This window comes from Fukomys damarensis, unplaced genomic scaffold (genome assembly GCF_012274545.1).
Source record: "Fukomys damarensis isolate Sample0158 unplaced genomic scaffold, DMR_v1.0_HiC HiC_scaffold_33, whole genome shotgun sequence".
Taxonomy (NCBI): domain Eukaryota; kingdom Metazoa; phylum Chordata; class Mammalia; order Rodentia; family Bathyergidae; genus Fukomys; species Fukomys damarensis.
In genome coordinates, this window is record NW_022900945.1 from 19,340,218 (window position 1) to 19,367,871 (window position 27,654).

Sequence of the window (27,654 nt, forward strand, 5' to 3'; positions counted from 1 at the left end):
AAAATGGAATATTACTCAGCCATAAAGAACAAGAAAATAGATTCATTCATAGGAAAATTGATACATATGGAAGATATACTCCTAAGTGAAATAAATGAGTCACACATGTGTAAATACTGAATAGTTTCCCTGGTGTGAATAATCTGCAATAATGCATAAGATTCTAATAAGATTACTGACATTTAGAAATGGGAAGAAAGGAGCTAAAGGTGTAGGGAAGGTGGGATGGGTAGGGGAAGAGTAAAAAGGGAAAAGAAAAAAATTGAGAGAATGAAAAGATGAAAATAAAGTGTTTGTAGATGGGGAGGGGTGGAGGGGGTGAAGGGAGGGAAGAGGTAAGGGGAAAAAATGAGAATCAAGACTTGTCATGTAGAGGTACAAGATCCCAACAATGAATGTAACTGTACTGTATCCCTAAAATGTACCAATAAACTCAATTAAAGCTGAAAAAAAAATAATGGGAGTCAGGAAACAAAGTTTCTAATGTTAGTTCTGTTGGTAATTTAGTTCTGCAATTTTAGATAACTCATGATCTCTCTGGGATATAATAGGTTATCCAGATAATTTTAAGGGGCTATTTCAAAATCCAAGGAATAAATTTAAAACTTCATAGAAACAAGTTGACAGCAACTGGACAGAATCCATCTGGCCACTGAAAGTGTCTTTAAAGAATATAATACATAGTCAATGGTTATTATTGCAGCAGTTGGTTCTTTTTAAACTCTAAGAGGGTTTTTAATGTGCTCTTGGACTATGTTTCAGCATCTATCACCCTGGATACATAATCAGGTTTCTCATCCTCCACTACCCCCTAGGTCAGTGATGGTGAACCTTTTAGATTTTCAATGATACCTATAGCCTGCTGTGTGGCACGCACACAGTAGGCTCACCACCACTGCCCTAGGTGCTGTCTGATCACCCTGGCTTGTTTTCATGAAGAATCCTATTAGGTCAGTTTAGCCAGAATCCCCCTTAGCCTTGAGTTTCCCTGTAGTAGTTTTCCATTTGTGACCCCCACTTTGTTCCTTGGCTACAGTTTCCCACTTGTAGATGCTATATTCAGAGTTCAGCCTATTGTCTCTTCCCCATTGCAAAATCCCATTGTATCTGCTGTGACAGTTCTTAATAAAGCCTTTATTCCATGCTTCAGCAAGTATAAATGAATTTTTTTTCTTTACTGCATTCCACAACAAAATAGTCTTGACTGGTAGTTTTTACTCTACAATAATTGTATTTCTGTTTGAAACCAAAAGAAGAGGATACTAATTTAGGACAACCTTAGGCAATGTTCACAAAGCCAGAGAAGGCTGCTAATAAAATGATATCTGGACAACAGTAAAAAACATATGAATCAGTGAGGCCGACAGTGATCCTGTTTGTGTGACAAATGATTATTTAAATTACAATAAGTAGTGATTCTCTTGTGTTCCACATTGTTTTAAACAATTTCAACTTACTTCAGATCCTTTCTCTCCCTTTACTCCTTGTTCACCTTGGTCACCTGGTTCTCCCTTTAATAGGATTCAAAATAGAAATCACATGTAAAGCAGAGACAAAAGTCATATTAATATTAATATTTTAAAACATTAGAATGATAGATAATGCTTTCAAAACATACTGGGGGCCCTTGCTGTCCAGTAGCACCTCTTAGTCCTGGTACACCCACATGACCCTAGAAGTAGAAAAGATTATTATAATAAATAGAGACATGTAATTTAGAGAATATTGTACTATCTCTTAAATTGGTAACAAAGTGTTGCAAAACTCAATTTAAATATCATAGATATTGATTCTTCTTAGAAATAGGGTAGAACATAATACCCATTAGATATTATGATGAATAGAAAATATTGCAGTGAGCAAGTATACAGTTTTGTTTTTGTTTCTTATGAGAATCAATATAGTTGGCTGAATGGTAGCCTCCTAAGATGTCTATATATTCATCCTCAGAACCTGTGAATATGACTTTATTTAGAAAAAGAGTCTTTATAGATGTCATTAAGGATGTCAAGATATGATTGTCCTGGATTATCCATGTGGGCCCTAAATCCACTAACAAGTGTGCTTGTAACATACACAGAGGGAGGAAGACTTAACAGGAGAGGGCCAGGTAAAGCTAGAGGCAGAGATTGGAGTCACAGAGCCACAGTAATGCTGACAGACACCAGAAGCTAGAGAGGCAAGGAAGGAGTCTTCCCAAACCCTCTAGAGGGAGAGTGGTTCTACTCACATTTTAAGTTCCATTTCCAGGTCTTTAGAGTGGAAAGAAAATATTTTTGTTGCCTTAAGCCATCCATTTTATGGTAGTTTGTTATAATAACATCAGGAAACTGATATGGTCATTTCTTAATATTCTTGGGGGATTGGTTCCAGGACCCAACATCAAAGGATGATGGAGTGCCTTATATGAAATGTAATATTTACATTTAACCTATGCACATCCTCCAAACTACTTTAAATCACCTGTAGTCACTTGTAATTCACACATAATATGAAAGCTGGGCAAATAATTCCTATACTGTATTATTTAGGGATTAAGGACAAGGAAAAAAGTCTGTACGTGTTCAGTACAGGTATAATTCTTTTAAGAATATTTTTGATCTATGGTTGGTTGAAACTGTGGAAGTGGAAGACCAAAGGAATAGACTGTATGAACAAGTTTCTTTTTCAATCTATTGCTCCTATGGAAATGCTCTTTGGTCTCCATTTAATATTGAGAGTAGTTACTGTATGCAATATCAAGAAATACCAAATGCCTCTGATATTCAGCAATCTATCATCACTCTATTTTTCCTAACAATGAATGCTGAGCTACCACATTTCCTTTCTCAAGTGTGTAAACAGAAATTAGCAATAAGCCAGAGGCATGTCAGGTGAAATTTGTGGTGAAGAATTCCACATGAAATCTCTTTTATCTACTTCCCTACTGTCCTCTTCACCGAGATTCCTTTCTTCCTACTCTCTCTATGTTACAGAAAGAATGCTAGAGAAAAGACAACAAGATCATCTTTTTTCAGAACTAGAAGAAGGGATTGCATGTGTGGCTAACAGTATTCTCACAGAAAGGTCAACAGAAGCCTTCTTTGTTTGCATCTATGAGGCAATTGTGGTTTCAAGTTTCAACTTCCTGCTAAAGAAAATGAATCCTGTTTAAGGAAGTGAACAGTGGCATGAGAGAAAAAGCTAGCTTGGGGAAGATTTCTATATTCCACATGGCCACACTAAATCATAAACTGTTAATATAGGATCCTGTTTTGTTTAGTAGCAAAGCAGGAGCACAGTCAGTGAAGAAACAGCATTAGGAAGATCGAAAGGTGGTGTGGTTCAAGTAAATTCAAATCCTTATGGGTCATTTATCAAACAGCTTTCTGGAAGTAAATGGCTGGTGAAAAGCTTGAGCTACAAAGTGCAATAAGAGTGAGCAGATGAGCCAACTATAACACTCAGAATTCTGTGGCCAGTTGTGGCTTTGCCATTATCTTGTATGTACAGAGAGGACTTTCCAGAATGACAGTGGAATAACCAATACCTCATTTGGCTTTGTGAGGTCTAACACAAATTTCACAAAAGGCAGATTCCATAGGAATTTTGCTATAATTACTCAAATTTATCCCAATAAAAACTGGTAATGACCATTCTTATATAGTGGTTGAAATTAAATGTTCTATAGTAAATGTTTTATAAAATAATTTAAAAGAAGTTATGGGAAATGTTAGATTTTAACTGATGATACTGGTGGTGGATTAGGTAAAGGAAACTGGGACAGGATTTTATAAAGGAACTGATGATAAACTCAATCTTGAATGATGACTGTTCCAGCCAGTAAAGCAAGGATATTCTGGCAAAGAGACAGACAACATGGAGAATAAATAAATTTCATGTGACAGAACAGGTTAAGTGGAGAACGGACTTGATAAAGCTATAACTGGGAATAGAGAGTCTAGAAAAACAAGGCTGGAGAAAATCAGTTTAATAATGACAGTTATGTATCCATCAGTCTGTCCATTCAATCAGGCTAGTGTAAATCTGCCTTTCAGAAATAACCTCAGGAAATTTTACCCGGAGAGGATGATGTTTTGGATCAATTAACCAATTCATTTTATGGAAAGTCTGTTATGTACAGGCTCAGAACTATAGCAGTACAGAATACAACAAGATTATTGTGTGAGTAGGTCAGGGGAAAGGGAAGTTTGAATGAAATTATGAAGGACAGAGAAGATTTACGTAACTAAAGATTATATAATATTGGGACCAGGCAGAGAATGTTGTGAGCAAGGAGATAAGGCAGTAACTATATAGAGTTAGCAGGTTACTATTTTGTTTAGTAACAGATTGCAAACAGTGAGGCTTTGAAGAGATATAAGTCAAGAATAGAACAATCTTAACATGAAGATGATATTAAAATTATAATGAATAAATTTTTACATATTGAAATATAACTTTAGCTGGTAAAGTTATTCTTATAAAAATCTCTTTTACAAGGGCCAGGGATTTAGCTCAGTGTTGCCACTGCCTGCCTCGCAAGTTCAAGGTCTCAAGTTTGATCCCCGGTACCAAAAAAGAAAAAAAAATTTCAACCAAGACCTGTCATGTAAAGATATAAGAGCCCAATGATGAATGTAACTGTACTGTATACCTAAAATGTACCAATAAACTCAGTGAGAAAAAAAATCTCTAACACTCTAATCTCTAACAAATGAAAGAGGTTAAGAATTGATTTAATCTTGGGAAGTGTAATGATATTTATCCATCCATTTGACAACTTTATTTAGCTAAAATACCTGGATTTTTTGTTCTAGAAATTGTGAATATACTAATGAAAAAGAGAGACAAGATTCCTACTGTCATAGATCTTACATTTTGGTTGATGAAGGTAGATAATAAGGAAAGGAACAAATTATGAAAAACTAATATGACAATATAGCCTTAAATGTCATGAAGAAAATTAGGTAATATGACACAAAGTCGTATAGATCTATTTAGAATAGTATAGTTAAGTCCTCTACATGGTAACGTTTCAGTTGAGATCTGAATGGTGCAAAGAAAGCAGGAGTGGACAGAAACAAAGATGATTGTAGGAACAGATAGTAGAAAGAGTTAGGCTGCTTCTAGTATCAAAAAATATCAGAACATTACTACTTATCTCAGTGATGCTTCTTTTCTTTTCTTTTCTTTTTTTTTTGGGAGGGGGCGGGTTTGAGACAGGGTCTCACTATGTAGTTGAGACTGACCTAGAACTCACTATGTAGACTAGGCTGGTCTTGAACTCACAGTGATCCTTCTGCCTCAGCCTCCTGAGTGCTGGGATTACAGGCATGCGCCACCACACCCAGTGAGCAATGCTTATTTTCATTTGAAACTCAGAATAACCACAAAAGAACCCTACTCAAATTTGGAAGCAAGGTGCAAACTTTCTGAAATTACCTTATATCCTTCTGCTCCAGAGTCTCCTCTCTCTCCTTGTTCCCCTTTTGGACCCTGCAGAAAGCACACACAAAAACAATCAGTTTCATTGTTGTGATCATGAATGTAGGTGAAACAATTAGTATGGATTATTCTTTTCCCTCTAAAATCTAATGTATTCATTTAATTCCCTAAATAATTCTAAACATTGAATTTCCATGGCATCAAGAACTTCAAACTGTACTGAATCACTGATTCAGAACTTTAAAATGTACTGGATCACTGAATCATATAAAGAGACATTCATGATTCTCCTAGGAAAAACTTTGAAGATAATGATGTCCAATTAAAATTTGAATTTTAAATGAATAGTATAGAGTGTGGTATAAATGATGACAAAGTAACATATCTTTAGTGTTAAAATGTGTGAGAAAAACTTAAGCAGGATCATTTAATTCCATTAATTATATAAAATTATATTTAATGATATTTACAAAAATATTTAAGTTTACTTTCTTTATAAAAATTCAATTGTTATTCCTTAATCTGAAGTTTTTAACTGTCAAGACATAAATTAACCTAACAAAAATTGCACTTACAAACTTTAATCCTTAAGGCAGAAACTAACCTAATAGACTCAGTCTTACTCATTTTAAAAATATTTCTGAGGTAAAATCTTTAATATGATAAATGATTGATATTACCTGTATAAAATGCATTTAAAACATAAGGTATTATATATTAGAACCTACAGTGTGAAGAGAAACAAATTTAAAGAAGTTGACAAAACCATAGAATTTATTATGTAATATTAATTGATACATTTTAACTTACCTCTATGAAGATAAAGTTAATAGCAATAATACAAAGACAATAACCTCTGCCTCTCCTTTAACTATTTAGGATATTTTAGGTTTGAATTTCATGCTGGTCTCACATTTACTGGATATAGCTACGATAGTTATTATAGCTTTCAATATGTAGGCATTTAGTGTGCTTTAACTGATAATTTTTTTTTGGTACCTGGGATTGAACTTGGGTCCTCATGCTTTTGAGGAAGGCGGCTGAACCACTAGGCTAAATGCAAATCCCTGGCCCCTGTCCAGGTTTTTTTTTTTTTGTACCGGAGATCAACCTCAGGTAGGTCCTTGTGCTTGTAAGGCAGGTGCCAGAACCACTGTTAGCTGATAATCTTTGATCCTGGCATACTTAAATTTGGGAAAACACAAGCTCTTCCATATTAGCATTTACCAATTTTTTTCAATTTATTTTTATATTTTTGTATTCTTCCCATATAATTCCCTCTCTTAATGGTTTAGACAGAGTAAAATATGTTTGATAAAGAAACTTACATATTTGTATAAAGACGTTTACAAGGTGGCTTGATTTAATCAGAAAAAGTAAAATATTTCCTAATTTTAAAACAGAGTATAACTTTATACTATCTTCAAAGAGCCATATCAAAATACCAGGACCGACTGACTACATATTCTTCTGTTTTTAGGATTATTTTTATGTTAAATGATACTATGTGAAAAATTGAAAAATATAACCAGTTATATGTGTTTCTGTAGGTTATGCATTTTCATTTTACCCATTTAACTTATGTGTCTTTTGGACAAAGATTTAGTCAAACATGAAGATGGAAATACTTAGAGAATTAAAGCTACAATAGATATTTTTCAAAAACTATAGTTACACTAAGTCCTTAAAACGCTTAGTTAGAAAGACTAGGTCCTTGATCTTTAAAGGCTGCTGATTAGAATAACTGGTTTTAAAAGTTTTGAAATCATTGGGCAACTGTATGTAAATTATGAACAGCATACAGATCAGATTTTAATACTTTAGAAAATCTTAATTTGATAATTAAAAATAATTTGCTCTTAAAAAGTCAAAAGAATGTTTTATGCAATCCCTGTAAAAAGTTATGCTTTTATGCTGACAGTTAAATTTAGAAGTTACTGGCTTAAACTTATATATTAGGCTAAGGATTGTGACCTGCATGTTTTTCATGTATAAGATTTTCACATCATTGCATTTTATGGTAGCAAATACTGCTGTCTTATAAAACCATGTTATAAAATTAACAAACTAAAACTCTTTGAAAAGATAAGATTGGCATTATTTCTCTATTATTATATTTCATCTTGATGTATCAAAATAATTTTAGAAAAAACCTACTGGATCACCTCGAGGCCCTGGTGGTCCTAGGACTGTGCTGTCTTCTCCTGGGTAACCCTAAAATGAAAAAAATGATTTACTAAGGAATCCAAATTAATAAAATAACTTGTAAAAACACACAGCCTGTCATTATCTAATATTTTAGGAAATATATAATTTACCACTATCTTTTTAAGTGGAAAATTTTTACCTAAGAAGCTAAATGTGATATTTTATACGCAGTAATAATTTGTACAGGTATATGGTTCTTCTTAGAAATATGTATCTGTTTTAAATATATACAAATATCTTAAAAATTTTCTGAATGTATCAGTTTTCAATGATATCATAAATCAAGGTTGCTATTGTAGTTGCTCCTACCTCATTTTTAATATAAATTTTAGCCACCTAGAGTCATACAATCCATTTCAATAAGTACTTAATTTTACTTTTACAAAACTACAGATTACAAAATATTACACTATTATTATTTTACTCAATATTGAAATAACCAACAGAAGATATTTTAGAAGTTTATTTAAATTTTAGTTCCGTGGTATTTGTGCTTTTCTAGAATTTGCAATATTTCTAACTTAAGAAGTGTTATTTTTAATCCCTTGAAATATTTCCATGCATTCTTTCAGAAAAAAAATCATAAATTCAATGTTTAACTTTAGAACTAAAATTTCAATACATACCTTTTCTCCTTTAGGTCCTGGCAACCCAGAGAGTCCTGGTTGACCTTGATGGCCCTTTAAAAATACAAACAAGTAGATGGTTGTTATTTCATTGGTAAATGCTCCATCTAATGCATCAAGCCAATAGTATTAGATATTGTGCTATTCTGAAAGGAAAAAATAGGATTCACTCCATGGGGGATGAGAATTGCAGAGGGTGTGATAAAAACACAATGGATATGTTGTTTCCACTGCCTGTCTTGCAAGTGCAAGTTCCCAAGTTTGATCCCTGGTACCAAAAAAAAAAAGGGGGGGGTATTTAAAATTTTAAAATATTTATTACAGTAAAAGACACATTGCCATTAAGCCCCATCCAAAATTAAACCCTTGGCTTCAAACACACTTCTCTTCTCATTCTTGTGACTTTCTAAAGCAGTTTTGGAAGATCTTCTTTTGTGGTTTTAGTTGCACTGTCATGATTGCCTTGACATTCTGAATCCATCAAAAATCTTTACTTTTCTTGGTCCTTTTGACTTTGGGGAAGAGCCAAAAGCGGCACAGTGCCAAGGTGAATAAGGTGGAGGAGGTATACTGTAATGTTCTCACAGACCTGCCTTTCTGTTGGTTGTTTTTTTTTTTTTTTTTTTGGTACTGGGGATTGAACTCCTGTCTTTGCGCCTGCAAGGCAGGCGGCGGAATCACTGGGCTAAACCCCGGCCTAGACCTGCCTTTCTGTTAGTAGCAGCAGTCACTGTATTTGTAATCATACCTCAAAAGATACTTATGAACTTTTATCAGGAAGATTTAATCTTAATTTGCATAGATGGAGTATCTTATATATAAATGTTTTGTGTGTGTATATACATGTATAAATAGAAATATTTCAAGAATTAAAAATGTTTACCGTATATCCTGGAATTCCTGGTTCTCCATCAGGTCCCATCAATCCCAAAGGACCCTAAAAAATAAATTATATGTTAACGAGAAAGAAAACAAAATTGTTTATATCATCAAATTTGTGTGTTATTTAAATTTTTACCTTTAGATATTCATGGTTTGAAATTCTACCTAGTTTGAAATGAGAAATCAAAAAAATAATATCCCAACTTTTGTCTTTATTTTGTTCTGAAACACAGACGTTCCACAAAAAAGTTTATGGCTTACTTCTGGTATAAACATACTTCATCATATTAAAAGAAATACTTTCAGTTGTCATAATTCTACTAGAAAATTCTTGGAAATTTATTTATTTATTTTTTGGTACCAGGGATTGAACTCAGGTCCTTGCGCTTGCAAGGCAGGCCACCGAACCACTGAGCTAAATCCCTGGCCTGGAAATTTATTTTTATCTGTCACAGTTTCTGGTAGATGTGTGTCACTAAACAGTGAAAAGTTTGAGAGGTTTTGCTATTATCACATGTGGGAGCCAGGAGAATTGCATACTCATGGAGGATTCCCAATTGCTATGATGAATATGGTTTTAAATCTGGCCAAAGTTGTTAAAAATATTAATAACTTATGTGTGATGATTAGTCTTTAATTTCCTCTTTATCAATATTTTACAGATCAGGAAACCATATAAAGTAAAGACTAATTAGGAATTTTCCCTAAAGTTTTGAAAAGATGAAATAAGTTTAAAAAAAGCAAAAACAATGGTTATAAAAGTTCTATGTTTTTATATTACTGTATTAAAAAGTTTCCACAACAACTGTCCTATCTGAATTTCAAACAAGTAGGATATAAGGAAATGAAAGCATAGAATATGTTTGTGACTTGGCCAATATCACACCAATCAGGTACTAGAACCAGGTCTCTTGATCCTACATGGTAGTTCCTATTTGATTATACCACTAAAGTCTGAGTTCTAAAATAAATGAGATTATAATTATTGATCATTTAAGCTAATTCAGTTAAGTTCAGGCTTTATCTGAAAAAAGAACTTCATAAAATCAATTTTTAAAATATGAACAAGAATTCAGTAATTACTGAGATGAGTAATATAGACTAGAGTTTATTCAATTTACACAACTAATTGAAAGTAACATGAGAAGTTACTGAAGTGCTCTAAGAAGCTAGTGCATGTTGGATCACGATGGCTGAATGACATATGTTTATTTCTCTAATCCTTTTGATAGGAAAGAGAGAAACTATTTATTTTTTATTTGTAATAACATTGAAGATCAGTGGACCAAAATTTTGTGATTGAAGACAGGAATCAGCTGAAAATATGCAGAGAAGAAAAATGTTACATATGTACAAATGTTCTCAAACAAATCATAGGTCACATTCTCTGACTATACTGCAACATAAATAGAAAGGAGCTATAAACACTAAAAGTATCCATTTTAAGTACAAAAAAACCTTTTTTTGAAAAAAAAAAAAACAAATAGCTTGCTAATCAGAAAATAAAATCTGGAATTTCAACCAGTTATAAAAGAATAGTGAAAACACTAACATAAAAATATGAGAGATATGACCAAAGTAGCATTCAGAATAAAGGTAGTTTAATATATACTTACTGAATAAATTAATGAAATAAAACAAATGAGGTAAATATTTAATTCCAGAAGATATGAAAAAGAACCATAATATAAGCCCAAAGAAAAGAGAATTAAAATAATTTTAAAGTACAAAATAATGAAAAAGAAAGCCAGAAAAGAATTGAATAAAAAACAGTGATTCTTGGAACTCATAAATTAGCTACACCTTTGACAAATTTGTTTAAGAAAGACTAGAGACAATAAAATAAAGTCAAGAAAGAATAGGGACATAACCTCAGGATTTTAAAAAACTTATATTTTTTGCAGTGCTGAGAAATGAACCCAGGGCCTTGCATATGCTGGCAAGTGCTCTACCACTGAACTATATCCCAACTCTAACATTTATTAAAAATTGAAAAGACCTAATAATAATAAAAAGTCAAAAACCTAATAATAATAAAACAACTAAGTTCAGATTGTTTTAAAGACAAATTTTCTCAAAATTTTTTTAATTTTAATTTTTTGTAGTTCTAGGATCAAATTCAGGGCCTTGTACATGTTAGGCAAATGCTGTTATCACTGAGATACCAGTCCAGTCCTCAACATCTGAGTAACAGATAATATCTGAGTTCCAAACCTATAGAACACAGAAAAATGAGGAAAACTTACTAACTTATTTTGTAAGACTTGTTCACCTCTTATACACAAACCCAATTGAGGATACTACATACTACACTTTAAAAAAATACCAAAAAACTACAGGCCTATTTTACTTACAAATATAGATACAAAATTCCTAAAAGAAACTAAAGTAATACACTAAAAATTCATACATAAAATATGAGAAAACTGAATACAGCAACAATAAAAAACAATGCAAACATACCTAAGTAAAATTTGTTCTAGGAATTTGTGATCAGTTCAACTTTTGGAAATCCGTTAATGAATTTCCGTATATGAACAAAAGAGAGAAAGTGTGATATTATCTAAACAAGTATAATAGCATTTAGTAAAACTGAACATCTCCTTATCAAAACTCTCATTTAAGAGTGAAAATAAATTTCTTTAAAGTAATAAAGAATATGTTCGAAAGACAATTGCAGACAATACTTGTCAATAAGTATTTGAAGTATTTTCTCTAAAATCAGGCACAGGACAAAGTTTCCATTATCATGACTTCTACTTACACATTCTAGAAGTTCTAATCAATGTAGTAAGCCAGGAAAACAAATAAGGAAAGGTGATGAAAGAAATCATAAGAATCACCGAAATTCATTACAGGGAGTGTCAGATCAGAATATGAAAACCACAGATTTCTTATACAATACTAGTAAGATGATGTAATGGAAAAAGGGCTTTACTAACAATGAAAAAAATTCATTTGAAAAGCTAAGAATAAATTCAACACAAAAGTATAAGAACAGAGGAAAAGAAATAACTCTTCTTGGAGGATACAGTATATTAGAAGACATAAGTAAATGGAAAGTCAGACATGATGTTTTGTATGAAAAGATTCAATACTAGAGGAAACTGATGAGCTAATTGTACAGTTCTCACAAGAGATAATAAGAACTTACCTGAAAAATGAATTATAGAGTATTTACTCTAATAGATCTAAAAAATACCATAACCATATAACAAATACAGAGTGATATGAGCCAAGTGTGGTATCCAAGCCTGTAATCCCAGTTACTCAGGAGTTTGAAGCAGAAGGATCCCAGGCTCAAGTCTAGCCTGGGCAACTTAGTGAGATCTTGTTGTAAAGTAAGAAAAAAAAAAAGTTGCAGATGTAGCTCAGTGTTAGAGAGCTTGCCTAGCATGTGCAAGGCTCTTGGTTCAATCCCCAGAAATTTAAAAAAACAAGAACAAAAATAAAACCCCCAGAAAAACAACACAAAACAAACACCCCCGAAATAAACAGAAAAAAAGGGTGATATGGACAGATTGGCAGATAAATAGATGAAAATTTGTCTTCTATAACTCATATATACAAGTAAATAAACTGCATAAGTCTTAAAGAGTTAAAATAAAACTGTAAGAGTTAGAATCTGGAATTAGAATTAGAACTAGAATTAGAATCTGGAAGATATTTTTTAAGAGTTAGAATCTGGAATTAGAATTAGAACTAGAATTAGAATCTGGAAGATATTTTTATATACTTTAGGTAGGGAAAGCATTTATAATAAAAAAACAAACTGTAAAGAAAAAGACTCACAAGTTTGATTATATAAAAATTGAAATGTTCTATATGGAATGTAATTATAAACATAACTAAAGGATAAACAACAAAAAAGGGAAATACATTTGTAATATATTTTCAACATATTTAACAGCACTATATTTAAGATATATAAGGAGTGGTTGCGAATTAATAATAATAAGGAAAAAACAACAGCCTAGTAGAAAATATAAAATATAAATAGGCAACTTCTATAGGAAAAAAGTACAAATTATTTAGTTGTAAATAGGGAAATGTAAATAGGGAAATGAGAGATATCTTCTCATGATATCAGCAAACACCAGATGGATTACCATGAAATGTGGGTGGTGGAATGTAAATCTGGTGAAACCACTTTGGAAGCAGTTTGGAATAGGTGTCAAAATTTAAAAAGTAAATACTTTTATGGCAAAAAAAATCATAGTTGGCTACTTTGAAAGCAATATTTAAATATATGGCTTTTTCCATTCATTAAAATTAATCATATTATGTAATATTTTTGAACAAGCAGGCCAAAGACGGAGAACTGTTAGTAATTGAAACAAAAGGAAGTAAGAAAGGGCTGAAGGATTGAAAGGTCAGCAAGTAATGGAATGTGTAAAACGAGCCTCAGGAAAATCTTACTCAGACAAAAAATGATTATGCAATGGTCTATTAAAGGTCTTGGTGAAAAATCTTGCATTAGTGACATTTAAATGGATGTGAGAGAATATACCTGCATTTTGTAAAGATGTTTATGAAAGACTCAGAAGACTAAATTGAACAACACTTTAAATATTTTGCATCTGTTTCATACTGTGACTTTCTGGACAGGTCCAAAATATAACAGCAATACAATTTTACTATTGCAAGTTCAGAAATATCATGCTACACTTCTTTCCAATAGCATGCAAAGTTCATGCAATAAATTAAAGATATAAATAGATTTCACTAGGGTTATAACAATAGTTAGAAAAATAATCTCTAGATAAAGCATGGGTAATCCAAGCATAGAAAGAAATCTCATTTCAAGGAAACTTAATTTTCAAATCAATTTATTAACCACAACACCATTATTTTATAAGTTATGAAATCCTGATTTTAAGCGTTAGGCATATAAACTTTCCTACTTAGGTTAGGAGTCATAATCTGATTTTTAAAAACCTCATTTCATATTTTATTTCCATTTTCAGTGCTTTTTTTCCCTTTCCTTTTTCATGTCCAGAAACCACTAAGCCATTTAAGTACTGTGGAATGCTTAAAATTCTCCACGTCCCATGGAGATAGATTATTTTCAATGGAACTGTTGCCTTCTCTGTAAAGTTAATCAAGGGATGAAGCTTTAAGGTCATGGATACATTTCCTTTCTATCCACAGGGCCTCAGTTCTAGAAACAAATCAAATACTGACCACAGCACCTCTAGTTCCTCTGGCACCCTTAGGACCACTTTCCCCAATTTGTCCAGGAGCACCTCTGCTTCCAATTTCTCCCATGGGTCCTGTTTGTCCTTTATCACCCTGCAGATGATATAAGTATGAGAGAAAGGTAAGAAAAACAATTTTATACTTCCTGAATTACTGCAGGGGATATTCAGTAAGCAAAACCTGTAAATAGCAACTCTGCATTAACACAGTTATAAACAATCACTGACAATAATAATAATACACTGTCATCACACAAATTGTTTGAAAAATAAAAGTAATTTTAGAAAAAGAAGACTAAAGAGATAATTTTGACCAACCAAGCAGGTGATAGCTACTGCTCATGTTGAATTCCAAATATTCAACTTTTTACTCTAAATTTTATGTATGACTATACACATGTATGTAATCATTAACATGAAAAGTCTACTTCCATGAAGAATTTCAGTGTTATAAAGTGCAAATAAAAAAGAAAAGCCGACAGTATATAGTTCTGTATATTTAGGATCATCACTCTCCATTTAAGAGTATGCCTTCAAATATCCACATAAATGTCCAGATCATTTTAATATCCTTTTACAATGTTCTGAAAACTAGTTATCTTCTATTTCCTATTATATTCATTAGCCCTGCTGTAGTACCAAAGCACAACTATTCTTATACAAGGTTTTTTTTCATTGAGTTTATTGGTTCTTTTTAGTGTACAGTACAGTTAACATTTATCACTGGGATCTTGTACCTTTACATGATAGATCTTGGTTCTCGTTTTTTCCCCATACCGCTGCCCTCCCTTCACCCTAAAAGGTGTTCTTAAAGTGGGAAATAACTTGTTCTATTACTGATACTCAAGAAGACAGAAATGTAAAGCTAAACTGTGGCCCCAGTCAGGAAATTTTTGGTATTCCTAGAGGATTATGGGCTTTATTTTGTTTTTTGAGGATTTCAGGCTTCATCTTAATGTTTAGGATTTAGAATCCATTTTACTATGGATTTTCTGTTTTGTATGTATGAATGTATGCATGTATTTATTTATGTGTTTCATCGAGGGCCTTGCACATGCTAGGCAAATAAGTGCTCTACTACTGAGCTATACTCCTAGCTTTCATATTGATTTTAGACATTGCTATGTATGATGAAATATTGGTATTATTTTAATGGGCATGAATAGTAACTAAGCTAATTCATTACTTTTTTTTTTTTCATTTTTCAAAGTTCCTCTAACTGAAAGTTTTGAATTTGAGAAATGTAACTGCAGAAATATAAGAACTGGGCTGTAGGAACTAGAATACTGTTTGATTAGAATTATAACAAATATATTATGAACTGTTATGGTCCAGTGGGAAAACTGTTCCTATGTTTCACCAATATTTGAACAAATTATTGATCCCATGAGATTATAATGTACTGGAGTTTTACATATAAATAGCAGTTTTAGTAAAATACAAAGTAAGCAAATGACAAAAAGTCTAGATTTGTGGTTCCTATTATATGAGTAAGATAAAATCAGTCATTGATATTTTCAACTTAGAAAAACATTAATAATAAAGCTAGAAACAATTATAATCATAATCATTTCCCTTAAATACTTTACTGAACTGATCAAATAGCATAAGTGGTACAGTATTTTCATTTTATCTTTTTTCTTGCCTATCATCTACTAAAAGGCTTTTTGACAAATAAGCAATGAAGCAAGAGCAGTTTTTCCAAACCACAAACTGGAAAATTGGCCCTTAAATAATTGAAGTAACAAGCACTCCTAACTGGAATTAAATATTAATTTATGCAAATGTATATTTCAAAGTTAAATTCTAAATCTTTATTAGTTATCTAAATCATTATAGCTTCCTATGGTGCATTGAGGATACAAGAAGAAAAAAAGCTAGCATAAAGAGATATATAAAAATTACCTTTTTTCCTGGACGACCTCTTTGTCCTGGAGTCCCCAAAATTCCTTCTGGTCCCTGAATATTCAATATATAAAAAAACAATAAATAGTTAAAGAAGAATGAAATGTTCAAATATTTATGTCAGATATCACTTGACTGAACACTAAATATGAGGGTTACTTTTCAACAATATTATGTTTGTGTAATTATTTACAAAGAGGTCACAGTGATTTAGAGGCATAACTTTTATCAGTTATGAAGGTTACCTACAGAAACTTAGCAAATAGGAAAAAATAAAGTGCTCTTTAGAAAGAAAATTAATTTTAAAATCCCATTTTAGTTTAATGTAATTTCAGTAAACTGAAATGCATCCTCAGCACTTTTATGAGCTATTGTAAGCTCAATATCTTGGTGAAAGAATAGAATTACAAAATATATTTAATACATGGTCAAGGAAAATCTCAAAATATCATTGAAGCATAGAGGATTAAAGAAATATTCTTTGGGAAGAAAAGGGCTAAAGGAGTAGGGGAAGTGGGAAGGGCAGGGGAAAGGAAAGTAGGGAAAAGAAAAACTATGAGAAAAGGAAAAAATGGAAACAAAGTCTTTGTAAATAGGGAAGGTTGGAGGGGGTAAAGGGAGGGCCAGGTTATGGGGAAAAAATAAGAACCAAGATACATCATGTAAAGGTACAAGATCCCAATGATGAATGCAACTGTACGGTATACCTAAAAAGTACCAGTAAACTCGAGAGAAAAGAGAGAGAGAGAGAGAGAGAGAGAGAGAGAGAGAGAGAGAGAGAGAGAGAGAGAGAGACAGAGAGAGAGAGAGATTTTCTTTGGCCTGTGGGGAAAAAGGAGAGAGGAAAGTACAGGGAGAAAAAAAGGAAGTAGTCATATTAAACTTTTAAAATATAACATTTTCATTTCAATGTTTTGTTTAAACAAAAGTAGTTTAAAAGTTTTCAATATATATTATTTTTAGTAAAGAGTGGGATACCATATGAATTTTCAGATCAACAACAGTTAGGCTGTTAAGTGTAATCCACAGAAGCCAGGTTACAAGTTCTAAAATGACTAATAATTAATCACAACATTAGTTTTATTAGTTGGAAATGAAAATGGAAATTTCAAATTTGCATCCTCAAAGCTTGGCAAACTATAAAAAAGCTTGGCAAACTGCAAAAATCATGTAGACAAGAAATAAATTGTGGTTTACCACTGTGCTATGTAGGCTCTTGATAAATATTTGTTGAATGAATAAACAGATACCTAAGAAAATGACTCATGCCCTGTGTGCCACAGAAAATGCTCTTCTAGCTTCAGAAAGTCACTGAGTTTAGAGGCTAAAGCAGTAATGCTCTATTGCTGTAATTACAGCTGCATCCAGAGGTAGGAATGATAGTTGCACAATTCTGAGGACTTCTTTGTAGCTAATAAGGCCTTTAAAAAAGCAAATGCCGGAGAAGCTGTGGGGAAAAGGGAAGCCTTCTCCACTACTGACGAGAGTGCAGAGTGGTGCAACCACTCTACAGTGTGGAGATTTCTCAAGAAACTAAAACTAGAGCTTCTGTTTGACCCAGCTATACCTCTTCTTGGTACCTTCCCAAAAGAATTAAAAGTGATATATGCATGTCCATGTTTATAGCAGCACAGTTTGTAATAGCTAAATCTCAGAAACAGCCAGGATGCCTATCAATAGATGAAGGGATAAAGAAGATGTGGATTTTTTTAATACAATGGAGTATTACACGGCCATAGAGAAAGATGAGCTTCAGGCATTTATAGCTAAATGGATGGACCTTGAGATCGTGCTCATTTTTAAAAAATTCATTAAGTTTATTGGTACATTTTAGTTATACAGTATGATGACATTCATCATTGGGAATTTGTAGTACCTTCACATGATAAATTTTGGTTCTTATTTTTTTCCCCATTCCCTGCTGTCACTTCAACCCCTCCACCCCTCCCTATTTACAAAGATTTTGTTTCCATTTTTTCCTTTTCTAATATTTATTCCTTTCACTTTCCCTACCATTTGTACTTCTCCTTCCCTTTGGGCCTTATCTTCCTATTCCATACTATTTATTATATGTTTTGATCCTTATTTACACTTTGTGTTTCTCACATCAGAAACAATGCGGTATGTACATGTGTGTCCTATTTATTTCACTTAAGAGTATGGCCTCATTGTGCATCCATTTAGCTCTAAATGTCTGTAGTTTTTGAGAACATGCTCTTAAGTGAAATTAATCGCATACACATTCTCTGGTGTTAGAAACCGAAAGTGGAAATAAGGACTGAGATGTATAATGGCTGTTGGAAAATGGGAAGAAAGCGTTCAAATGGGAAAGGCAACATGGGAGGAGGAAGGGAGAAAGGAAGGAAGGGACAAGAAATATAGTGAAAATAGAAGGACAAAATGGAAACAAAGCTTCCGTACATAGGGAGGGTAGGTGGTGTAAGGGTGGAATGGGATAAAATAAAATAAAATTTATTTAAAAAGAAAACACATCTGAGCATTGTGCACACCCCCCCACACACAAAAGAGGTTGATTAACCTTCATAGAGGATGAGAGTGAGTTTTCAAAAGACTTCTCCAGCAGCTTCATATTCTGCTTCTGGTACTTAATAGCTATATGGCCTGATAAGGTTACATAACTTCTAAAGTCTAGGTTTCCTTTCTAAGTAAAAGGTGCATAATACAACTTCTTTGAAGGGTTACTAAGATCAAATGAGATAATGCATATAAAGTTTAGAAAGTACTAGTCTTACAATAAAGAGCTCAATAAATGTTAGTCTTCACTAACTCCTGCTTTTTAAAGTGTATTATGCAATATTTAAATATATAGGCATTAAAAGATAAAAGAAAAATCTATGTACTGACTATCCACTTGAAGAAACAAGATATATATAATATTTAAATATTTTATAATATTTAAAGCACCATATACAATACACCTTTCCAAATATGATCCTCTCTCTCCACTCAGGTACAATAATTGTCGTGAATGCATTTATTATTTCATGCATTTCTTTGTACTTTTACGCCATACATATCCCCAAGTAATATATCATTATTTTGTATCTTTAAATTTTAAATAAGCAATATCATACTTTATGTATTCTTCTAAGACTCATGGCATTTTGTTTTTATAATTATTAATTATGTCTTTCATCCTTTCATTTTTTTCTACTATTACACTATTTCATGTTATCAAACCACAATGTAACCTTTTTCTCAATGATTAAATTTTTGTTTTTTTTTCTTCTGCGGCAGACAGTGCTGCAGTAAACAATACATGCATACCTCTTTTACTCATGTCAATATTTTTTTTTAGTATATAGCCTAGAGTTGAATTGCTGGTTGTAGGGTATATACATTCTCAAGTACACTGGTTTTTGCCAAATGTCCTCCAAAGTGGTTTTGCCAGTTTTTATCCTCACACCAATGGTTAAAAGTTCAATTTACTATACTATATATCTTCGGTAATGTTTGATATTATCAGGCTTAAAATTTATTCACCAGATGAGTACAAAATGATATGTTGTGATTTTAATATGTTACTTGTTATTAAGGAGCAATGAATATCTTATCAAAAAGTTATTAGATATATAGGTATGAATTTCTGGTACCTATGTTCTTGGCCCTTTATTCTACTGGACTGTTCCTTTCTTCAGTTATACATAAAAGTTTTTGAACATATTTGTATTTTGCTAATTCTATATATTGCAAATCTCTTGTAGTCTATAACTTATTTTGTCATTTTGTATAGTATCATTAGTTTGCAGTTTTAATGTAGTCAAATTCTTTAACATTTTGTTTCATTTAGTGTTTTATTTGAGATCCTTATTGCTTTCTCTTCCCCCATGAGATCATAGAATATTCTCTTAAATGTTTAAGTGTTTTAAAATTTTTATGTATAAACCAGTTAGGGGAGAATTGATAACTTTATGATATTAACCCTTCCCTTCCATTAATATTAAATATTTGCCATTTATTTAGCTTTTTAATAAATTATTACAGTTTTCAAACTCTAAAATTTTTCTAAAAATTTTTATAGATACATTTTTAGATTTATTCTTAGGTGTTCAACTTTGTTGCTAATAGTATTGACATTTCTACTTAAAAATAGCTTTCTAACTTTTCTAAGTCTGTTGTTACAGAATAGAGTCCATTTTGTATATAAGTTTATATTTTGCTGAAGTCTCTCATTATTCTTATGAGTTATAGATTAATTTCTTTTGTCTTGCTGTACTGTCTGGAACTTAAGAGTCCTTATGGTTTTAAATACAATTTTTTTTGTTTTGTTTTGTTTTGTTTTTACAGGATCATTTCCAATCGCATTCAAATAGGCTTAAAATTATAGTAATAATCTTAGTTCATTTCTTTGAAGTTTCATCATTATATGTGATAGTTAATGTATGAATAATAAATTTTGCTAAATGTTTTTTGTTTCATCTATTTGGATAATATTATCTTTAATTTGTAAAACATATGACTTATACTTGTGATATTTTAAAATGTTAAACCTTTGTTGTAATACTGGGGTAAGGTGGAATTCACGGATCCCTTAATTATATCCGTCCTCTACAATGTACCAAATTCAAATACGAATTTATCAGCTGACACATGGTGATACTACCTGACAACAAACAATTCAGCTTAGATATTACTGTGTTTATGTAAGTGTTTAAATATTACCAAATTATGGATTTTTCAGCACATAATCACAATAAAAGTGCTGACAATGATGAAAAATATTAGTCTCATAAATATTTGCAATTGAGACATCTGATATTAACCTGTAAAATGATTGTGTATTCATGTCTATTTTCAAACCTTGTTTTTAAGTTAGCAACCTTGCCTCACCATTCTTTAAAATATTCCAGCAATTAAGTTAGGAGTTGGAAGTTTTTCTTCCTAAGCCTAACCTATTAGCTTCCTGGTTACAAACCCACATGTTCTGCCTCCAGTCCCTTAGAAAGAAGGAGTCCATTTTCACTCTGAGGCCAACTCCTCTCTTGTGACCTGAAGCATGCCCTGGCTCCCTTATCTACGGCCCACCCTTTTAAAGGAGCCTTCTCTTTTACTTGTACTAGTAATTTTTCTCTCCTAGATCATTCATAGCAACATGTAAATAGGCTCCTCACAAAAAGTCCTTGATCTTATGGGTCTCCTTCCCTTCCTTCCTTTTCATGCATTCATTTTTCCTGTACTTTTCTAGATCTATTTTGTTTCTTCCTCATAACAAATTTTTTTTGGAAAAACTTGTTTAAGCACATTGTTAATATTTACTTACTTCTAATTCTCTGTTTGGCTCTTTGTTATTACCATATTTCTGGAATTGACTTTATAGCCAGATCTAATGACCGCTTATCTAGCTCATTCTATTTAAAACTCTTTTCTTCTCATTCTAAAAAAATTAAGCCCCTGTTTTCATAGCAACAATATACAATATCTTAAATAAAGGCTCTTCCTTTGCCCAGGCTTTTAATATTGAAGTGTCCTCTTCTCTTTTATCCTTTTTGGTGATCTTATCCTATCCTCATGGCTTTAAATACGATTTACAATGTAACATTTCCTAAATTATTTAACTTGTACTTTACACTAATTAACTTATGATTACTCTACTTGATGACATCTGTTCAGGTGTTTTGAATTCCTTCCTGCATCCCTAAACTACATCTCCCCATCTTTCCCACCTCTATTGCAATGGGAAATGTTTGGATGTTATTGAACTTTTTTCTTTGCCTTTTTGCGTAACAGGATTTTGCTAATTTTTTTTTGTTGTTGTTAGCCAAGAGAGTTCATATGCCTGATGGCTGAGCTTAAGAGAAGATTTTTCTACTTTCCTTGTTTCCATCATTTAACATTTCACAAGTGGAGCATGTCGTACTCAGCACACAAGGGTGTTCTCTACCAGAGAAGATACATTTTCTATCACTGTGAGGCTATTAGTAAATAGTAGATGAATGAAAATATCATCTAGTTCTAGAAGTAAAGAGAATCCTAGGTGTTTGCACTGAGGTGTACCCTCAACCTCTTTCTCTCTTTCTCTCTCTCTCTCTCTCTCTCTCTCTCTCTCTCTCTCTCTCTCTACCCTCTCTCTCTATTTCTCCCCTCTCATTGTTTCTTTTGAGACAAGCTGGGCTCATCACATGTTTTTCTAATTCAAGTTTACTTTGTTCTTTCTCTATAAGTTAATTTATATAATGATAACCAATAATCCTAGGTAGTATTAAATAAGGTTTAGAAATTATAGAATGATTTCCATAAGAAATTATGTTCTTCCTGAAATGTTTTCAGTGGCTTCTTAGACATCTTTTAAATAAAACCCAAATTTCTTATCCTGGCTTGTAAAGTACTTCATGTCTACTTTTTAACTATTTCTTCAAGCTTGTCTTCAACAACATTTCACTATTCATTATGCTACAACTGCAGTAGCTTCCTTTTTATTTTCTAAAAATAGAGTACTTAGCTTATTCTTAATTCTGTATTGGTCCTTGATGCTTCATCAACTTTGAAGGATTCTTCTATAGTTTTCTGAATGAAGAATTCCTTTTATTTTTTCAGATTTCAAGTTTATAATCCTTTATTCACAGAAACCCCTCACTGCTATAGCATAAATAAATTCTCTAACCTTAAGCAGCTGGCTTTCCTATCCTTCATCTGTTATTTTCATTTATAATCCTTTTTACTTACTTATCTTTTAAATTTCATTTTTCATCAACCCATTTATTTACATCATTCATTATCACAATCTACAGTGCTCTTTAGTCTATTGTTAGGGTTCTCCATTAGATTATGAAGTATGAGTTCAAGGACCTTGTTTTCTTGTGTGCTCAGTGTTTAGCAGAGTTCTTGCCTCACAGAAAATACTCAAAAAACTTTGGTAAATTAATCAACAGGAAAATACATTTTATAGTATTATAGTCTATAAGAATGAATACAAATTTAGAAATATAAGATAATGTTGTTTTATTATCATAGAACCTTTTCTTCCAAAGAACACCTATGCAGAAGCTAAGAGGTTAAATAGACATAAAATGATTTTTTTTCTGATTGAAGTAGGAATAGAAAGAACAGAACCATGCTAATTCAATGACCTTCTTGACACAACCATCTTGGGAAGTTTTGTATAGCTCCAACTCCTTTATTATGTATAATGTATGAGCTAAGAAACCAAAGAAAGACTTTCCCAACGATGTGCATTTCTTTAGTGAGAGATCAGAAATCTGAACAATGGTTGCACAATGGCCAGTGGAGAGCTTTTTATTTGTGTGTTGCTTTAAAACAAAACAGTTCAGGATACATAAATATAATACCAGAATCATAGAAAGCACTTATTTGCTCCAGATTTAGATAGTCTTTTACTCTTGAATGCCATTTAATGTTCCCAACCTCAAATTCCCAACTATTGTTTTTCAGAGTCTTTGAGGGAAGTATTTCAGAAAGAAGTCCAGGTATATCTTATATCTTTCTTTACCAGGGGTGGAACTTGGATCCTTGAGCTTGCAAGGCAGGCAGCAGAACCACTGAGCTAAATCCCCGGCCCCATTTTTTATTGTCTAACTACTTGTATTCCTCTCATCTTTATGACTTCATTTTATGGTCTTAGTAGAAAAGCTTCTTAGAAAAGGATACTTTATTTCATTCCTTCTTCCCTTAAGATATTTACCTGTAGTTCATATAGTGCCATCTTAAACAGAAGAGAAAAACTTCATCTTGATAAAGCTTATCAAACTTTTTTCCTAAAGGAATGAATCCAGATAATTGCATTGTAAAACTTTCTACTTTGGAGTTCATAGCTCCACATGTTTTGATATTAGACTCCACAGTGGCAGAATTTTTAGAAATGGATGACAGACCATAACTTGGGCAGATGTTTCTTTTCAGGTGCTTTCCAGTTCTTTTCTCATACACAGTTATGCATTTAGGCAATTAGACATTGTAGCATAGAATTCAAACATAAAATGTATAATGTTTTCTCCTCTTTAAATAAGTTTATAGTAGCTTAGATTTGGAGTTTGTTAACTGATGCTTCCCTTGCAGTACTTTTCAATGCAGATCTAATTCTCAATTATCTAGGAAGTAAGAAGAGCTTCTTCTGGGGAAAAAAGTGAAAAAAAATTTCCTTCAGTCTCTTGCTTATTTTGTAAGAATCTGAAGTAGCATCTTTGTAGCATTGCCTAAGGAAAAATTTTAAGAGTACAAAATAAATCCAACATTAGGCTGTCTGATTAAGCAATAGTTCCTTGGATCATGAAATTCTTTTGAAAAAATATGCCACAGTATTTTTATTGAGTTTATAAGCTGAAAGGCATTTAAAATTCCAAGGAGAACAACAAAAAGAATAAAAAAGAAGCACACATGTGTTGTTACTAAAAAAAGGCAGTAAAGATGTGTACTAGGAAGGACTGTTCCTGGGAAAAATTATGAAGCAGATGAAATCCCTGTTTATCATTTCTCCAGGCCTCCTTTTTATCTTTTGAGCCCGCTAACACAGCTGTCAAGCTTCATCATGCCTTTCTGCAAGTCCTGGCTGTGTTAGGCCATGTTATATTTTCTTAGTTTTATGTTCCTTCTCCCCACCAACTCCTTTTTTTTTTTTTTTTTTTGGTACTGGGAATCGAACTTGGGCTTGTGAGACAGGCATGGTGCCACTCAGCTAAATTCCCAGCCCCAGATCCCCCAACCCTTAGGATTCTGCTAGGGAACTAAGTTAGTTGGTCTTTAAAAATCCAGGGTAACATATGAATAATCATTAATGGCTTTTTAATTATAAAAACAAAAATTTGACGAGAGTTATTAGGAAGATAATCACAATTACTTGGTATTTGTTATTTTTCTGTCAGTCAAGCCGTGATGCTAATGGAAAAGAATTCTTAAAAAACGTGAGAAGCATCAAGGACTCTAGAAAGGCAAAATATAAGACTAAATCTGATGCAGAAATGAAATGATTTAGTGCCAAGTCTGCCATCTGCTATATCATCTTATAAAGTCCTTAACTTTCTCCGAGTCTACTTTTTTCTGCTACAGAATGGGGTATATAATAACACTTACATGTTATTAGGAGGGTTGTATGAGAGTATGTAAGTGAGGATATATTGGACCAGAAACGTTCAAGAGAATTTTGAGGAGGATTCCCTGGGGCTTTCTATGTGTTGTGGCAGAACACCTAGCACAACTGAAAGGGCAGGACAGAAGAGAAATAGGCACATTACCATTACGGTAAAACTGAAGGGAAAGTGACTCAAAAAAATGGGATGCAACTGGTTTATCCTCATTCTTCTTAGGTCACTTTGAAATATGCCAGTGCAAATAACTGTTATTTGGGGGAGGATATGTTATAGCATATTTTAATACTAAAGGAATTACTTTCATAGAAAGGAGATGGTGAGATGGCTGGTTTGTGCTTCATTTATGCTACTGTATTCCTTCAGATAACTTTCATCGTAGTACTGCAAATAAAACTAAGTTGACTGGGACATGAGCTAGCATAGATAAGATATTAATCAAGTGGAGGTTAGGAGCCAGAGGAAGTACACAACAATGCGTAAAGATTAGTAACTTTGTAAATCACTACTTTGTCTCCCCGCCTATTTGTATAATCAGTTCACTCATAATTTGTTCCTCAGTATTTCAGAGAAGCACAGAAGCACTGTGGTTTATGGAAAGATGTGAAGACAGTGCATCTGTTTTGAAGAGTTGTGATCTCTCTGAGAAAAGAGAGCTACATGCTAAAAAGTTAACTCTGAGTCTGTAAAAGTTTGAAGAGAATTGCCAGGGTTCAGAGGAAACAGAAATTGTTTTCTAGTAGGGTCATAAGGGATGACTCTAAAGGAAAAAGTATATCTCCAAAGGCAAGAAAACTTAGAAAAGCAGAGGTTGAAAATCTAGGCATAGGCAGAGTTGGAAAGTAAAAGAAAACAGGGAAGGGTCTTCAGCTGGAAAAGGTGAAGGGGGTACAACTCTGATAGAGAAGGTCAGATTGCCCCCTATCTTCCAAGGATCAGACGTCCCTAAAGATTGGAGACTAGAAAGAGGAAACAATAAAGTAAAACCATGAAATGGTCAGAGAGCTGTACATGGAACAATGTAAGTAATGTATGTTTTAAACAAGAGATAAGCTGTTCTCATCATTAATTCACATCTTCCATTTGCCTCAAGGTGACAGAATTTGTCTACTTTGACATTTAGAACTTTTAAGTAAAACAAAACTTTAATACAATTTAGGATCAGATTATATTATGCTTGCACAGAATTTTATCCTGGAGCTAGGATATTACTCTACAATAATAATGTCAGTTCTTTGAATAAAGATCCAAAATAGTTGAAGTATGAAATAACACAAAACATTCCCTTATAATTGCTTTATGACAGAAATTCCACAGCTTATGGAAATGTATCTTTCTTTATGCATTTCAGGATGATAATTACTCCCTGCTCTCTAATGCCATAATTCAACACCTCTAATTACCCATTGGATATATAATTGCTCAAAGTGTGTGTGTTGTGTGTGTGCACATGCATACAGGCTCTAAGTTCACTGAAAATTTCAAAACGAACCCAACAGTACTCACTGGAAGGCCCATTTGACCTGGTCTACCTAAGGGCCCTGTAGTTCCTGGTAAGCCCATCTCTCCTTTTTCTCCATCCTCTCCAAGCTGTCCTCTTTCTCCTGGGGTTCCCTGGAAACAAATGGAAAAAAAATTAGAAAAGGAATGCTATAATCAGTGCCACATAATAAGCAAGTTTTTGTTTGGCACACAAAAATGATTAAGTACAGTTTTTTGTCCAGGGATTGAACTCAGGACCTTGCACTTGCGAGGCAGGCAGAAGAACCACTGAGATAAATCCCTGGCCCAATTAAGTATAGCATTTTAAAGATTTCAAGAGACATCTATTTTATGCATAATGTTAAAGTGTAATTTACCTTTAGTCCATCTTTTCCTTGGATGCCTTCTTCTCCAGAAGCTCCTGGTTCACCCTATTTTGTAGCAGAAATAAAGATTAAGATTAATTTTTTATTTATATCATTTATCTTATTTTTCATCCTTGGAATGTACAGAGAGTAGCAGGTTTGTATTCACTTATTTCTAATTTTACTTTGTTTCTAAAAAGGCTTTGACAGTATAATACGTGAGTTAATTTGTCTTGAATAGCTCTTCAGTTTTAGTGTTATAATTTCAAAAAGAGATAGTTCCAGAATATTAGTAAATTTTATGTAACTAAAAGTTACATATATTCATTTGGTAGCTATGGAAATTTATATAACTAGATATGTTTCTGATTTCATGAAATATAAGTATTGAATCACAGGAAATATAGTACTTTGCTATAATGAATTTACATAATATAACTTGATTCATTTATGATCATTCTACCAGATTAGAGTTTCTACACTTTCTCCTTTACAAAAAATC

General features: G+C 32.6%; 1 protein-coding gene across 8 annotated transcripts in view; it reads right to left on the reverse strand.

Moving 5' to 3' along the window:
- The window catches only part of Col24a1 (collagen type XXIV alpha 1 chain), a 304,025-nt gene that overhangs the window by 79,343 nt on the left and 197,028 nt on the right, over nucleotides 1-27,654 (reverse strand). For all 8 annotated transcript variants that reach the window (XM_019209372.2, XM_019209374.2, XM_019209375.2 and 5 more), the window contains 10 exons: nucleotides 27,165-27,218; nucleotides 26,812-26,919; nucleotides 16,247-16,300; nucleotides 14,328-14,435; nucleotides 9,145-9,198; nucleotides 8,262-8,315; nucleotides 7,585-7,641; nucleotides 5,425-5,478; nucleotides 1,619-1,672; nucleotides 1,458-1,511 (listed from right to left, as the gene is read on the reverse strand). In XM_019209372.2, coding sequence (XP_019064917.1) covers nucleotides 1,458-1,511; nucleotides 1,619-1,672; nucleotides 5,425-5,478; nucleotides 7,585-7,641; nucleotides 8,262-8,315; nucleotides 9,145-9,198; nucleotides 14,328-14,435; nucleotides 16,247-16,300; nucleotides 26,812-26,919; nucleotides 27,165-27,218 — 651 coding nt within the window. The remainder of the gene's footprint in view (nucleotides 1-1,457; nucleotides 1,512-1,618; nucleotides 1,673-5,424; nucleotides 5,479-7,584; nucleotides 7,642-8,261; nucleotides 8,316-9,144; nucleotides 9,199-14,327; nucleotides 14,436-16,246; nucleotides 16,301-26,811; nucleotides 26,920-27,164; nucleotides 27,219-27,654) is intronic.